Source organism: Schistocerca americana, chromosome 6, assembly GCF_021461395.2.
Source record: "Schistocerca americana isolate TAMUIC-IGC-003095 chromosome 6, iqSchAmer2.1, whole genome shotgun sequence".
Lineage (NCBI taxonomy): Eukaryota > Metazoa > Arthropoda > Insecta > Orthoptera > Acrididae > Schistocerca > Schistocerca americana.
Genome location: NC_060124.1, coordinates 593,833,217 through 593,849,907, shown reverse-complemented (window position 1 = coordinate 593,849,907; position 16,691 = coordinate 593,833,217). Strand labels below are relative to the sequence as shown.

At 43.7% G+C, this 16,691-nt stretch overlaps 1 protein-coding gene across 1 annotated transcript; it reads right to left on the bottom strand.

Moving 5' to 3' along the window:
* Positions 1 to 1,820: 1,820 nt before the first annotated feature.
* On the bottom strand, positions 1,821 to 2,264 carry LOC124620322. The gene has a single exon (XM_047146996.1). The coding sequence runs from the start codon at positions 2,262 to 2,264 to the stop codon at positions 1,821 to 1,823; it is 444 nt and encodes a 147-aa protein (XP_047002952.1).
* Between the last annotated feature and the right edge of the window lie 14,427 nt (positions 2,265 to 16,691).

Genomic DNA, 16,691 nt, shown 5'->3' with positions numbered 1-16,691 from the left:
TTCCTACAGAGTAGATTCTGGGTTTCCAGAAATGACACACCAGAGCAAAAAACATGTTCTAAAATTCTACAACAGGTCGATGTCAGAGATGTAGGCTTATATTTTTGCGCATCTGCTCGACGACCCTTTTTGAAAACTGGAACTACTTGTGCTCTTTTCCAATCATTTGGACCTCATGTTGTGGCAGTTCCTGGATTGAACCATGACTGAAGTGTATAGAATAGATGCACCACATGGTGTTGGGCAGATGTGTATGCTCTGGATAGAAATTAGTGGTCAGTATTTCCGTATCATACTTCCGTACTGAGATCTTTGTGGCAGTATTAATTGTAGGTATCTCATGAACAGCATTGACCAAATTATTTGAATAGCCCGAAAGGACAGGCATAACAGTGTCATGGTACATGCCGCCTGTAGCATTTGTGTGTGGTAGCTGAGCAATTGATGTAGCAGAATGATACAAGAATAGGATATATGTTGCTAATGTTGAGGTGTCAAGTAGGAACGGAGTGCATCTCCTTATGCTATGTGGTAAGATACTTAAACCAAACAGCATAGAATTATTATAAACATTATTTCCTGATTTTGATGACATGTAATGTTGATTTAGCATGTAACTTCATCTAAAATTGGCGTTCATGGTACTTTTGGCTTTCAACAAGCTCAAAGAAAGATTTTATTGCCGTAATGAAACATTTTCTGAAAGTAACAGTCTGTTGTCACTAACTAGATTAGTTGAATGTTTCCAATGATCTCTTTTATAGTATTCTCCTCTATTGTAATATTGATTTATCATTTGGAGGTCTGGAGACAATGACATCTTTGATATATTGAACAACTTCAATAGTGTCCTTGTATGGAAGATACTTCAAGAGCTGAACTACTAGTCATGAAGATATGCATGATGCCATCCTTTCTGCATTGTCATCTACTTACACTAAAGTGCATTTTGGTAACCTGGTGTGTTACTGTTAAGTCAGTCTTTTGGTATTAACAAATGGCATGATAGAGAAACTTTCTAATTTTCAAAATATTACATAATAAAATGCCTCTGTCAGTGTACTCGCTCCAGTAAGATTTCAACAGATGTGTGTTCAAGGAAACCCACATGCTCTTGCTGTTACCTGCTGGATTCAGAAAATGTTTTATTTAATATTTTTACACTATATTATAAGTCACAGCTACAAAAAACATTGCAAATTGTTTGACAGCTTTGATGATACTCTGAAGCAACTGACTAGTCTTAACTGTGTAGTAATTTTGATAAACTGGTTGCTTATACAACCCATGATTGTAGCAACCTGAATGTTGGAATGTGGATCTAATGTCATGAAGGACAAGACTTCAGATGCATGAAGGAATTTTATTGCAGACCTAAAGATGTCGTACATTCTCTTCTTCTTCTTCTTCTTCTTCTTCTTCTTCTTCTTCTTTACTGTCACCTTGTCCCACGTCACATAGGGTTGGCGTTGGTCTTCTGGATCCTTCTCCCGCATAGTACTCTATCCATTGCCTCTTCCTTCTTCCATCCTTTCCCCCTTAGGTCCCCGGATATCTTATCCTTCCACCTCATCTTCAGTCTTCCTCTCCTTCTTGCTCCTTCAATCTTTATATCTTGAACTATGTTTCTGATATACTCTTCCCCTTTTCTCTGTAAGTGTCTGTACCTCATTAGTCTGCTCTCTTGTATCTTTTTCCTCATGGGTCCACTTTCACAGCTCCTCTAACAAATTCATTTCTAATCCTGTTCTTCCTTGTTAGCCCACACATCCACCTCAGCATCTTCATTTCCACCACTTCCATCTTCCTTTCCTGGGCTACTATGATTGGCCATGTCTCTGCCCGTATATCATAGGAGGCCTTACCACCGACTTGTACACTTTCCCTTTCAACCCAATGCTCACCTTCTTGTCACACAACACTCCACTTATTTTCCTCCAGTTGTTCCAACCACATTTTATTTGGTGTTGTATCTTGCTTTCTAGTCCTCTATTGCTCTGTATGTACAACCCCAGGTATTTAAATTTGCAGACCGATTTCAGCTCATCATCCTGGATCTTGCAAGACCTCATCTGGACATCCTTCAGTGCTAAATATTCTGACTTTGTCCTGCTGATTTTCATCCCTCTTTCTTCTGGTGCCTTCCTCCAATCCTCCAGCATTTCCTCAAGTCTGTCAATGCTCTGCTCACAAAGAACCACATCATCCGCAAACATCATGTTCCATGGCACCTCCTTCTTCACTTCTTTCACCAGCACATCCATAATCAGATCAAAGAGATAGGGACTAGGCGCAGATCATTGATGTTACCTTACTTTTACTGGAAACTCCTTTGTCATGCCCACACTACTTTTCACCTGCATCATTGCTCCTCTGTACTTTTCCTTCACTAACCTCACATACTTCTCTGGCATGTACTGCTCTCCCATGCCAAGAAGGACTGATTATTCTAAACCAATTTGCATTCAGTGGATGCAAAACATCTGCAACATCATTTATGCATTCTTTTATCAACTCGGCATTAGAAAATAATTTTTCAGCTCTTGCTGTGTCAAGTGCAACTTTATAACTTCCAAGTACCAATGGGCTGTCACTGCTGTCATTCAGAAAAGTTGAAATCTGTGCTCCTAAAGTACTACATCAATTAGATGAGAGGTGTACTAAAAGAAAACTGTAAAACTCTTATGATCCTAGCAATACACCAGATTCATCAGGTGTCATCTGACTGCTCTTTTGACTCAATTAATTTTGCCACCTATTTAGAGTTCAAAAGTAAGCAGTACTCATCCATGAGAAATGTGTTCCAATTTCATTCTGTATCAAACTTTGTTACTGTGCACAAACAAAAACTGGCACTCCTGTTACTTTTTAAATGTTGTCACATTTCCAGTTGTCTATTATTTTGATTGGCAAAAGTAAGAAATTGAAATTGTGCATAGCCTCTGAACAGAGAGACAGAGAGTCAGAGAGACAAAGAGACACACAGAGAGAGAGAGAGAGAGAGAGAGAGAGAGAGAGAGAGAGAGAGAGAGAGAGAGAGAGAGAGAGAGAGAGAGAGATCATGAGCAAGCACGGGTGCATGCTCGAGTGGGGGAAGGGACTGGACTGGGAGGTTCTTCTGATTAAGGGTCATGAGAATTGAGTAGAATGAAGTCCAGGCAGGGGCAAGCTAGAAGGTCTGTGTCTACTACTGAGAACATAAGTAGCCATTTTGTTCAGAATATCAGGAGACGGTTTTGCAAACAGCTCACGGTGCATATTTATGTGTTCAGTCATCAGTCTGCTTGGAACATTTCCCAGAAGTGGTCTTCACTGGATAGCTTGAAGATATTGTTTTCTTGATGTACCGTAGGCCTTCTAGCATATATCCATTCCAGTTCTTTCTTTAGATAGGTAAATTTCAGAGATCAGTGTTGAAAACAATGAAGATAATGCGTAACCTTAAACCAAACAAATTTCTTTATTCCTTTAAACAATGTAGTAAGCACCTGCTTTGTATAATCTTTTATTTGTACCAACATACATTTCAGAATGTAACCCATCTTCAACTAGTGTAATACATACTTAAATTATCAGTTGGCACATCATTACAGAAATTAACTTCAAATTGGGAGCTGCAGCTGCCCCATTCAAAATAACAAATTTGTTTATCTATTATATTTAAAGAGCTGTATATCTACAGTATATTACTCTTTAGATGCACTTACTTTCTGTTCTGCATACTGTTGCTCCTAATTTCTCCATTAAAAGTATGGCACAACACATTTTATTTGTATGATGCACAAACACAGGAACATTGCCATGTTGCCAACTGATAAAAGTGACAATAGATATAATTTTTTGATACAAACAAAGTACACCTTCTTAATAAATACTGAAATTACTGTGCTGTCTTTTGGCTTACATATAAATGTTATTAATTTTAAAATTAAACTTAAAAATTGTAGGTAAAATATATGGCCTGCTGGATTGATGTTTATAATGAATAAAGACAGGAAATCTGATTGGATGAGATATATGGTATTTTATTCATTATCAGTATTTGGGCTGTGGTTGTATAAGTAAATTATGGAAGTTTCATGGAAACATTCTAAATGACCAGAGTTATCCAACAAAATGTCATTTGAGGATGCACATTTGTGATATTAGATTCAAATTTCTTAGAGTAGGTTCATTCTTTCACCTATATTGACCAGGTGAAGTATTAGTAGATTGTGTGGTATGTCTGTAACCTGCTGTCACTCTTCAGTTGCACACAAGGAAACTGTGGATTTGCTTAACCTTCTTTGAAAAACATTATAGTGACATACACGCAGTTACCTTGAACTGTTCATTGGTAACACCTGCCATGAGCAAGATGGTGGAACAGCCGATTTGTACAGGAAATGACAACAGTGTTTTAGTTTTGATGGTGGGAGAGATAAAAGTTTTGTTTTAACATAGCATCCTGTACCATAGTAGATATCATTGTTTGAATCTGTGTTGTTCTACTAAAACTCAGTTTCTGCACATTAACCCATACTAAATGATTTAACATAAAGGTTTATCATTAATATATTACAGCAGATGTGGTCTGTGTATTATCAAAACTTTTTGAATGGTATGTATCGACTGCAGTGATCTTCTTATTGACGACCAGATGCCTTTGAAATGGGTGCACATAGAAATAGATGTCAAAGTCTGTGAATGTCACTTTGTTCCAGGTCATATAAGTGAACAGTGAATGATTTACAAGTATGACTCCAAATCACAGTGAGGAATCACTGTAGTTTGTACTGCCTGGAAGGATATTTTCTTTTTATGACTCTTGTTAGCACCATCTTTGTACTCCTCAGAATAGCTTAGTCTATTTTGGAAATAACGCCATAACAGTCAGGGCTTTCGCTTTGTTTCAAACAAATTTCAGTATAAATCTCTTCAGAAATTCTTCTAGTCCACTGATGTCTCCTCTGTTTGATAAAGTTTATCTGTGATAAAGTTCCCACATCTTTTTACCTGCTTATAGGTTACCAAAAATTTTTGACATAACTCAATTTACTTTTCAGAAACCAAGAACTTCTATAAATATGGCAAATCATTTGCTGGCCATTCTTTTTGCAGCTCCACTGCACACAGTCTGTACTTCTCTGTTATGAGCAATAAGGGTCGTAACTACACCACGCTTGCAACGACTTGTAGTGCTGGCTACAAATTAGTTTGCCAACACCACTTGGCAACATTGTCCTCATGGTCCATAAGGACAAGGTTACAGGGATGAATTCATTCACATACTGCAGTTGACAAAGCTGAGCTCAGAAAACTTTAAGATATTATAAAAGCTTTTACAAAAATATTGTTTTGGGTGATGGTACATGACCCCCTTGACACCCCTTTGGATCTGCTCCATTCAGAACCATCTCTACAGGAAGTTTATTAATGGGGTTTACATAACTACATCCTTGTCACAACCTATGCCTAACAGGTGGGGAGACATCAGTTACATAGACATCAGGCTGTGATAAGAGTCAAAAATTGAAGTGGCAGTACGCTGCAATAGCAGAAGCAGAAGAAAGGGTCATCTACTCAACATAGTAATTTGTGAGTGTGTGTCATCAGTACCGTAATTCCACATTTTATACATAAATGCTTCTCCTTTAAACTAATTTTTCATGCAAAATTCCAAAGCAGTCTAGAGTTCACAAGCTCGCTTACTTTTTCTCATATAACAGGTAACCTATTATTCTAACTCTACTTTACATAATTATTATATATAAAAACAAAGATGAGGTGACTTACCGAACAAAAGTGCTGGCAGGTCGATAGACACACAAACAAACACACAAAATTCAAGCTTTTGCAACAAACTGTTGCCTCATCAGGAAAGAGGGAAGGAGAGGGGAAGACGAAAGGAAGTGGGTTTTAAGGGAGAGGGTAAGGAGTCATTCCAATCCCGGGAGTGGAAAGACTTACCTTAGGGGGAAAAAAGGACAGGTATACACTCGCACACATGCACATATCCATCCACACATACAGACACAAGCAGACATATTTAAAGACAAAGAGTTTGGACAGAGATGTCAGTCGAGGCAGAAGTGTAGAGGCAAAGAAGTTGTTGAAAGACAGGTGAGGTATGAGTGGCGGCAACTTGAAATTAGCGGAGATTGAGGCCTGGCGGATGACGAGAAGAGAGGATATACTGAAGGGCAAGTTCCCAGCTCCGGAGTTCGGATAGGTTGGTGTTGGTGGGAAGTATCCAGATAACCCGGACGGTGTAACACTGTGCCAAGATGTGCTGGCTGTGCACCAAGGCATGTTTAGCCACAGGGTGAGCCTCATTACCAACAAACACTGTCTGCCTGTGTCCATTCATGCGAATGGACAGTTTGTTGCTGGTCATTCCCACATAGAATGCATCACAATGTAGGCAGGTCAGTTGGTAAATCACGTGGGTGCTTTCACACGTGGCTCTGCCTCTGATCGTGTACACCTTCCGGGTTACAGGACTGGAGTAGGTGGTGGTGGGAGGGTGCATGGGACAGGTTTTGCATCGGGGGCGGTTACAAGGATAGGAGCCAGAGGGTAGGGAAGGTGGTTTGGGGATTTCATAGGGATGAACTAACAGGTTACGAAGGTTAGGTGGACGGCGGAAAGACACTCTTGGCGGAGTGGGGAGGATTTCATGAAGGATGGATCTCATTTCAGGGCAGGATTTGAGGAAATCGTATCCCTGCTGGAGAGCCACATTCAGAGTCTGGTCCAGTCCCGGAAAGTATCCTGTCACAAGTGGGGCACTTTTGTGGTTCTTCTGTGGGGGATTCTGGGTTTGAGGGAACGAGGAAGTGGCTCTGGTTATTTGCTTCTGTACCAGGTCGGGAGGGTAGTTGCGGGATGCGAAAGCTGTTTTCAGGTTGTTGATGTAATGATTCAGGGATTCCGGACTGGAGCAGATTCGTTTGCCACGAAGACCTAGGCTGTAGGGAAGGGACCATTTGATGTGGAATGGGTGGCAGCTGTCATAATGGAGGTACTGTTGCTTGTTGGTGGGTTTGATGTGGACGGACGTGTGAAGTTGGCCATTGGACAGGTGGAGGTCAACGTCAAGGAAAGTGGCATGGGATTTGGAGTAGGACCAGGTGAAACGGATGGAACCAAAGGAGTTGAGGTTGGAGAGGAAATTCTGGAGTTCTTCTTCACTGTGAGTCCAGATCATGAAGATGTCATCAATAAATCTGTACCAAACTTTGGGTTGGCAGACTTGGGTAACCAAGAAGGTTTCCTCTAAGCGACCCATGAATAGGTTGGCGTACGAGGAGGCCATCCTGGTGCCCATGGCTGTTCCCTTTAATTGTTGGTATGTCTGGCCCTCAAAAGTGAAGAAGTTGTGGGTCAGGATGAAGCTGGCTAAGGTGATGAGGAAAGAGGTTTTAGGTAGGGTGGCGGGTGATCGGCGTGAAAGGAAATGCTCCATCGCAGCGAGGCCCTGGACGTGCGGAATATTTGTGTATAAGGACGTGGCATCAATGGTTACAAGGATGGTTTCCGGGGGTAACAGATTGGGTAAGGATTCCAGGCGTTCAAGGAAGTGGTTGGTGTCCTTGATGAAGGATGGGAGACTGCATGTAATGGGTTGAAGGTGTTGATCTACGTAGGCAGAGATACGTTCTGTGGGGGCTTGGTAACCAGCTACAATGGGGCGGCCGGGATGATTGGGTTTGTGGATTTTAGGAAGAAGGTAGAAGGTAGGGGTGCGGGGTGTCGGTGGGGTCAGGAGGTTGATGGAGTCAGGTGAAAGGTTTTGCAGGGGGCCTAAGGTTCTGAGGATTCCTTGAAGCTCTGCCTGGACATCGGGAATGGGGTTACCTTGGCAAACTTTGTATGTGGTGTTGTCTGAAAGCTGACACAGTCCCTCAGCCACATACTCCCGACGATCAAGTACCACGGTCGTGGAACCCTTGTCCGCCGGAAGAATGACGATGGATCGGTCAGCCTTCAGATCACGGATAGCCTGGGCTTCAGCAGTGGTGATGTTGGGTGTAGGATTAAGGTTTTTTTAAGAAGGATTGAGATGCAAGGCTGGAAGTCAGAAATTCCTGGAAGGTTTGGAGAGGGTGATTTTGAGGAAGAGGAGGTGGGTCCCGCTGTGACGGAGGATGGAACTGTTCCAGGCAGGGTTCAATTTGGATGGTGTCTTGAGGAGTCGGATCACTAGGAGTAGGATTAGGATCATTTTTCTTCGTGGCAAAGTGATACTTCCAGCAGAGAGTACGAGTGTAGGACAGTAAATCTTTGACGAGGGCTGTTTGGTTGAATCTGGGAGTGGGGCTGAAGGTGAGGCCTTTGGATAGGACAGAGGTTTCGGATTGGGAGAGAGGTTTGGAGGAAAGGTTAACTACTGAATTAGGGTGTTGTGGTTCCAGATTGTGTTGATCGGAATTTTGAGGTTTTGGAGGGAGTGGAGCTGGAAGTGGGAGATTGAGTAGATGGGAGAGACTGGGTTTGTGTCCAATGAGAGGAGGTTGAGGTTTGCTGGAAAGGTTGTGAAGGGTGAGTGAGTTGCCTTTCCGGAGGTGGGAAACCAGGAGATTGGATAGTTTTTTGAGGTGGAGGGTGGCATGCTGTTCTAATTTACGGTTGGCCTGTAGGAGGATGCTCTGAACAGCCGGTGTGGATGTGGGAGAGGAAAGATTAAGGACTTTTATTAAGGATTGGAGTTGACGGGTGTGTTCATTGGCTGAGTTGATGTGTAGGTGAAGGATTAGGTGGGTGAGGGCAATGGATTGTTCAGTTTGGAACTGGTATAGGGACTGATGGAAGGAAGGGTTGCAGCCAGAGATGGGAACTTTGAGTGTGAGGCCTTTGGGGGTAATGCCAAAGGTCAGACAAGCCTGAGAAAATAAAATATGCGAGCGTAATCTGGCTAGGGCGAAGGCATGTTTGCGGAGGGAATGTAAATAAAACTTAATGGGGTCATTGTGGGGGTGTTGTGAGGGTGACATGGTATTAGAAGGTGGAAAGTGTAACATGAGGTGAAATGAAAATGAAAATAAAAATATATGGGGAGAGATAAAGGTGAACCGGAAAGAAACTGGAGATCTGGAATGAAAAAAGGCAAAAAGGTGTTGGTTACAGCTGGGCTATGTTGGACTTGGGTTGGTAGACAACGATGTGCATAAAGGTTAGGTGGTTGTGTTGCCGCCAAAACACGTTAAAGGACGGAGAAATTCGGGAAAATTTCGAAAAAACTGCGTGTAGTATATTAAAAGGAGTGGTATTGTGGTGGCAGATTATGAAAATGAGGCTAACAATTGTTTGACGAAGAAATAATGGCGTTAAAACCAGTGGGAAGCGGCTAAAAATGATCAGTGATGTGGGAAAAACGGAAATGGAAATAAAGCGAAAGTTATTAGAACTGGCCGAAATGGTTGTTTAAAAGGTGAAAGGAGCTGTTGGTGAACTAGAAACGGTGGATATTATAGCGGCGGTAGTGCTGAATGCGGCAAAAAAAAAAAAAAAAATATATATATATATATATATTTTTTTTTTTTTTTTTTTTTTGTTATGGTTTGGAAGTGGGTTACGTATTATTGAGTATATATATAGGCGGGATAAAATAGTATAGCAGATTACGGTAAAAAGGAGAAGGGGAATACAAAGTGAAACTACTGGCAAAAACAGAAAGAGGAAAATAAGACGACAGAAAAGATTTCGAAATGCAACAGTGACAATAACAAACGTAATTGTTGGATTCAAATTAATGATATCAATATAATGTAAGGAAACATTCCACGTGGGAAAAATTATATATAAAAACAAAGATGAGGTGACTTACCGAACAAAAGCGCTGGCAGGTCGATAGACACACAAACAAACACAAACATACACACAAAATTCAAGCTTTCGCAACAAACTGTTGCCTCATCAGGAAAGAGGGAAGGAGAGGGGAAGACGAAAGGAAGTGGGTTTTAAGGGAGAGGGTAAGGAGTCATTCCAATCCCGGGAGCGGAAAGACTTACCTTAGGGGGAAAAAAGGACAGGTATACACTCGCACACATGCACATATCCATCCACACATACAGACACAAGCAGACATATTTAAAGACAAAGAGTTTGGACAGAGATGTCAGTCGAGGCAGAAGTGTAGAGGCAAAGAAGTTGTTGAAAGACAGGTGAGGTATGAGTGGCGGCAACTTGAAATTAGCGGAGATTGAGGCCTGGCGGATAACGAGAAGAGAGGATATACTGAAGGGCAAGTTCCCATCTCCGGAGTTCGGATAGGTTGGTGTTGGTGGGAAGTATCCAGATAACCCGGACGGTGTAACACTGTGCCAAGATGTGCTGGCTGTGCACCAAGGCATGTTTAGCCACAGGGTGATCCTCATTACCAACAAACACTGTCTGCCTGTGTCCATTCATGCGGATGGACAGTTTGTTGCTGGTAATTCCCACATAGAATGCATCACAGTGTAGGCAGGTCAGTTGGTAAATCACGTGGGTGCTTTCACACGTGGCTCTGCCTCTGATCATGTACACCTTCCGGGTTACAGGACTGGAGTAGGTGGTGGTGGGAGGGTGCATGGGACAGGTTTTGCATCGGGGGCGGTTACAAGGATAGGAGCCAGAGGGTAGGGAAGGTGGTTTGGGGATTTCATAGGGATGAACTAACAGGTTACGAAGGTTAGGTGGACGGCGGAAAGACACTCTTGGCAGAGTGGGGAGGATTTCATGAAGGATGGATCTCATTTCAGGGCAGGATTTGAGGAAATCGTATCCCTGCTGGAGAGCCACATTCAGAGTCTGGTCCAGTCCCGGAAAGTATCCTGTCACAAGTGGGGCACTTTTGTGGTTCTTCTGTGGGGGATTCTGGGTTTGAGGGAACGAGGAAGTGGCTCTGGTTATTTGCTTCTGTACCAGGTCGGGAGGGTAGTTGCGGGATGCGAAAGCTGTTTTCAGGTTGTTGGTGTAATGATTCAGGGATTCCGGACTGGAGCAGATTCGTTTGCCACGAAGACCTAGGCTGTAGGGAAGGGACCGTTTGATGTGGAATGGGTGGCAGCTGTCATAATGGAGGTACTGTTGCTTGTTGGTGGGTTTGATGTGGACGGACGTGTGAAGTTGGCCATTGGACAGGTGGAGGTCAACGTCAAGGAAAGTGGCATGGGATTTGGAGTAGGACCAGGTGATACTGATGGAACCAAAGGAGTTGAGGTTGGAGAGGAAATTCTGGAGTTCTTCTTCACTGTGAGTCCAGATCATGAAGATGTCATCAATAAATCTGTACCAAACTTTGGGTTGGCAGACTTGGGTAACCAAGAAGGTTTCCTCTAAGCGACCCATGAATAGGTTGGCGTACGAGGGGGCCATCCTGGTGCCCATGGCTGTTCCCTTTAATTGTTGGTATGTCTGGCCCTCAAAAGTGAAGAAGTTGTGGGTCAGGATGAAGCTGGCTAAGGTGATGAGGAAAGAGGTTTTAGGTAGGGTGGCAGGTGATCGGCGTGAAAGGAAATGCTCCATCGCAGCGAGGCCCTGGACGTGCGGAATATTTGTGTATAAGGACGTGGCATCAATGGTTACAAGGATGGTTTCCGGGGGTAACAGATTGGGTAAGGATTCCAGGCGTTCAAGGAAGTGGTTGGTGTCCTTGATGAAGGATGGGAGACTGCATGTAATGGGTTGAAGGTGTTGATCTACGTAGGCAGAGATACGTTCTGTGGGGGCTTGGTAACCAGCTACAATGGGGCGGCCGGGATGATTGGGTTTGTGGATTTTAGGAAGAAGGTAGAAGGTAGGGGTGCGGGGTGTCGGTGGGGTCAGGAGGTTGATGGAGTCAGGTGAAAGGTTTTGCAGGGGGCCTAAGGTTCTGAGGATTCCTTGAAGCTCTGCCTGGACATCGGGAATGGGGTTACCTTGGCAAACTTTGTATGTGGTGTTGTCTGAAAGCTGACACAGTCCCTCAGCCACATACTCCCGACGATCAAGTACCACGGTCGTGGAACCCTTGTCCGCCGGAAGAATGACGATGGATCGGTCAGCCTTCAGATCACGGATAGCCTGGGCTTCAGCAGTGGTGATGTTGGGTGTAGGATTAAGGTTTTTTAAGAAGGATTGAGATGCAAGGCTGGAAGTCAGAAATTCCTGGAAGGTTTGGAGAGGGTGATTTTGAGGAAGAGGAGGTGGGTCCCGCTGTGACGGAGGATGGAACTGTTCCAGGCAGGGTTCAATTTGGATGGTGTCTTGAGGAGTCGGATCACTAGGAGTAGGATTAGGATCATTTTTCTTCGTGGCAAAGTGATACTTCCAGCAGAGAGTACGAGTGTAGGACAGTAAATCTTTGACGAGGGCTGTTTGGTTGAATCTGGGAGTGGGGCTGAAGGTGAGGCCTTTGGATAGGACAGAGGTTTCGGATTGGGAGAGAGGTTTGGAGGAAAGGTTAACTACTGAATTAGGGTGTTGTGGTTCCAGATTGTGTTGATCGGAATTTTGAGGTTTTGGAGGGAGTGGAGCTGGAAGTGGGAGATTGAGTAGATGGGAGAGACTGGGTTTGTGTCCAATGAGAGGAGGTTGAGGTTTGCTGGAAAGGTTGTGAAGGGTGAGTGAGTTGCCTTTCCGGAGGTGGGAAACCAGGAGATTGGATAGTTTTTTGAGGTGGAGGGTGGCATGCTGTTCTAATTTACGGTTGGCCTGTAGGAGGATGCTCTGAACAGCCGGTGTGGATGTGGGAGAGGAAAGATTAAGGACTTTTATTAAGGATTGGAGTTGACGGGTGTGTTCATTGGCTGAGTTGATGTGTAGGTGAAGGATTAGGTGGGTGAGGGCAATGGATTGTTCAGTTTGGAACTGGTATAGGGACTGATGGAAGGAAGGGTTGCAGCCAGAGATGGGAACTTTGAGTGTGAGGCCTTTGGGGGTAATGCCAAAGGTCAGACAAGCCTGAGAAAATAAAATATGCGAGCGTAATCTGGCTAGGGCGAAGGCATGTTTGCGGAGGGAATGTAAATAAAACTTAATGGGGTCATTGTGGGGGTGTTGTGAGGGTGACATGGTATTAGAAGGTGGAAAGTGTAACATGAGGTGAAATGAAAATGAAAATAAAAATATATGGGGAGAGATAAAGGTGAACCGGAAAGAAACTGGAGATCTGGAATGAAAAAAGGCGAAAAGGTGTTGGTTACAGCTGGGCTATGTTGGACTTGGGTTGGTAGACAACGATGTGCATAAAGGTTAGGTGGTTGTGTTGCCGCCAAAACACGTTAAAGGACGGAGAAATTCGGGAAAATTTCGAAAAAACTGCGTGTAGTATATTAAAAGGAGTGGTATTGTGGTGGCAGATTATGAAAATGAGGCTAACAATTGTTTGACGAAGAAATAATGGCGTTAAAACCAGTGGGAAGCGGCTAAAAATGATCAGTGATGTGGGAAAAACGGAAATGGAAATAAAGCGAAAGTTATTAGAACTGGCCGAAATGGTTGTTTAAAAGGTGAAAGGAGCTGTTGGTGAACTAGAAACGGTGGATATTATAGCGGCGGTAGTGCTGAATGCGGCAAAAAAAAAAAAAAATATGTATATATTTTTTTTTTTTTTTTTTTTTTTTTTTGGTTATGGTTTGGAAGTGGGTTACGTATTATTGAGTATATATATAGGCGGGATAAAATAGTATAGCAGATTACGGTAAAAAGGAGAAGGGGAATACAAAGTGAAACTACTGGCAAAAACAGAAAGAGGAAAATAAGACGACAGAAAAGATTTCGAAATGCAACAGTGACAATAACAAACGTAATTGTTGGATTCAAATTAATGATATCAATATAATGTAAGGAAACATTCCACGTGGGAAAAATTATATATAAAAACAAAGATGAGGTGACTTACCGAACAAAAGCGCTGGCAGGTCGATAGACACACAAACAAACACAAACATACACACAAAATTCAAGCTTTCACAACAAACTGTTGCCTCATCAGGAAAGAGGGAAGGAGAGGGGAAGACGAAAGGAAGTGGGTTTTAAGGGAGAGGGTAAGGAGTCATTCCAATCCCGGGAGCGGAAAGACTTACCTTAGGGGGAAAAAAGGACAGGTATACACTCGCACACATGCACATATCCATCCACACATACAGACACAAGCAGACATATTTAAAGACAAAGAGTTTGGGCAGAGATGTCAGTCGAGGCAGAAGTGTAGAGGCAAAGAAGTTGTTGAAAGACGGGTGAGGTATGAGTGGCGGCAACTTGAAATTAGCGGAGATTGAGGCCTGGTGGATGACGAGAAGAGAGGATATACTGAAGGGCAAGTTCCCAGCTCCGGAGTTCGGATAGGTTGGTGTTGGTGGGAAGTATCCAGATAACCCGGACGGTGTAACACTGTGCCAAGATGTGCTGGCTGTGCACCAAGGCATGTTTAGCCACAGGGTGATCCTCATTACCAACAAACACTGTCTGCCTGTGTCCATTCATGCGAATGGACAGTTTGTTGCTGGTCATTCCCACATAGAATGCATCACAATGTAGGCAGGTCAGTTGGTAAATCACGTGGGTGCTTTCACACGTGGCTCTGCCTCTGATCGTGTACACCTTCCGGGTTACAGGACTGGAGTAGGTGGTGGTGGGAGGGTGCATGGGACAGGTTTTGCATCGGGGGCGGTTACAGGGATAGGAGCCAGAGGGTAGGGAAGGTGGTTTGGGGATTTCATAGGGATGAACTAACAGGTTACGAAGGTTAGGTGGACGGCGGAAAGACACTCTTGGCGGAGTGGGGAGGATTTCATGAAGGATGGATCTCATTTCAGGGCAGGATTTGAGGAAATCGTATCCCTGCTGGAGAGCCACATTCAGAGTCTGGTCCAGTCCCGGAAAGTATCCTGTCACAAGTGGGGCACTTTTGTGGTTCTTCTGTGGGGGATTCTGGGTTTGAGGGAACGAGGAAGTGGCTCTGGTTATTTGCTTCTGTACCAGGTCGGGAGGGTAGTTGCGGGATGCGAAAGCTGTTTTCAGGTTGTTGGTGTAATGATTCAGGGATTCTGGACTGGAACAGATTCGTTTGCCACGAAGACCTAGGCTGTAGGGAAGGGACCGTTTGATGTGGAATGGGTGGCAGCTGTCATAATGGAGGTACTGTTGCTTGTTGGTGGGTTTGATGTGGACGGACGTGTGAAGTTGGCCATTGGACAGGTGGAGGTCAACGTCAAGGAAAGTGGCATGGGATTTGGAGTAGGACCATGTGAAACTGATGGAACCAAAGGAGTTGAGGTTGGAGAGGAAATTCTGGAGTTCTTCTTCACTGTGAGTCCAGATCATGAAGATGTCATCAATAAATCTGTACCAAACTTTGGGTTGGCAGACTTGGGTAACCAAGAAGGTTTCCTCTAAGCGACCCATGAATACTTTTACTGATAAACCAGTCAGCAAGTATGTTACATACCGGCAGTTTGAAGGGTGTACAGGTCTTGTATTTTGTACAGACTGCACCTGCCATAAGCCAAGCAAAACTAATACAGCACTCTAAGTCTGTACACTTATAGCCATGATGCCGTGGAGTTCTCTTTTGTAATGTTGTTCTATCTACTGAAGGATTTTTTTGTGTTTTGAATTCATTTAACGAATGTAGGTCTGGGTTTAGTGTCTTATTTTGGAAGGTTAGGTAATGGGTTGGTAACAAATGTATGGCCTTTTCTGGCCAATACAACATACATTGTGTCAGATTATGTGAGCTGCTCCACGATGGTAGCTGGGAGACGGAATGCTCTGCCCACTATGTCACTGTTTCTACCGTTAATTAGCAATCTGATATCTTGCAAATCCATTTTGGTCATGCTCCTTGGCTTTCATTGCTTGTAACAATTTACTTCATTTTTTCTAAGGAAACAGTGATACTAAACTAAATGAATGCCCATGTTCTGAAAATAAGGGCGTAGCAACAACACTTCTCTCAATTATTCAGCTGCTTCTGCCTTGCCCAGGAACAGTTATACATAACATAATTGTGTCTTAGTCTGAATCGTCCACATGAGGCAAACTTCTAACAATGGAAAATCCAGGATGGAGTGTAACAATACCATAGAAGGAAAGCAGCTACTCACCATATAGCAGAGATGCTGAGTCGCGATAGGCACAACAAAAAGATTTATACAATTATAGCTTTTGGTCACTAAGGCCTTTGTCAGCATTAGACACACATACACACGCACTCACACACTCATGCAAACACAACTTGCATACACATCTGCAGTCTCAGAGAACTGAAACCACACCGCGAGGAGCAGCACCAGCGCATGTTGGGAGTGGTGACTGGGTGGAGGTAAGGGGAGGCTGGGGTGGGGAGGGGGAGGGATAGTATGGTGGGAGTGGCAGACAGTGAAGTGTTGCAATTTAGACAGAGGGCAGGAGAGAAGGTGCGGAGGGGGGGAGGGGCTAAGTAGCGTAAAGGAGAGAAATAAAACCACATTAAAAGACTGGGTGTGGCAGTGAAATGACGGCTTTGTAGTGCTCGAATGGGAACAGGGAGGGGGCTGAATGGGTGAGGACAGTTACTAATGAAGGTTGAGGCCAGGAGGGTTACGGGAACGTAGGATGTATTGCAGGGAAAGTTGCCACCTGCACCGTTAAGAAAAGCTGGTGTTGGTGGGAAGGATCCATGTGACACTTGCTGTGAAGCAGTCTTTGAGATGAGGGATATCATGTTTGGCAGTGTGTTCAGCTACAGGGTGGTCCACTTGTTT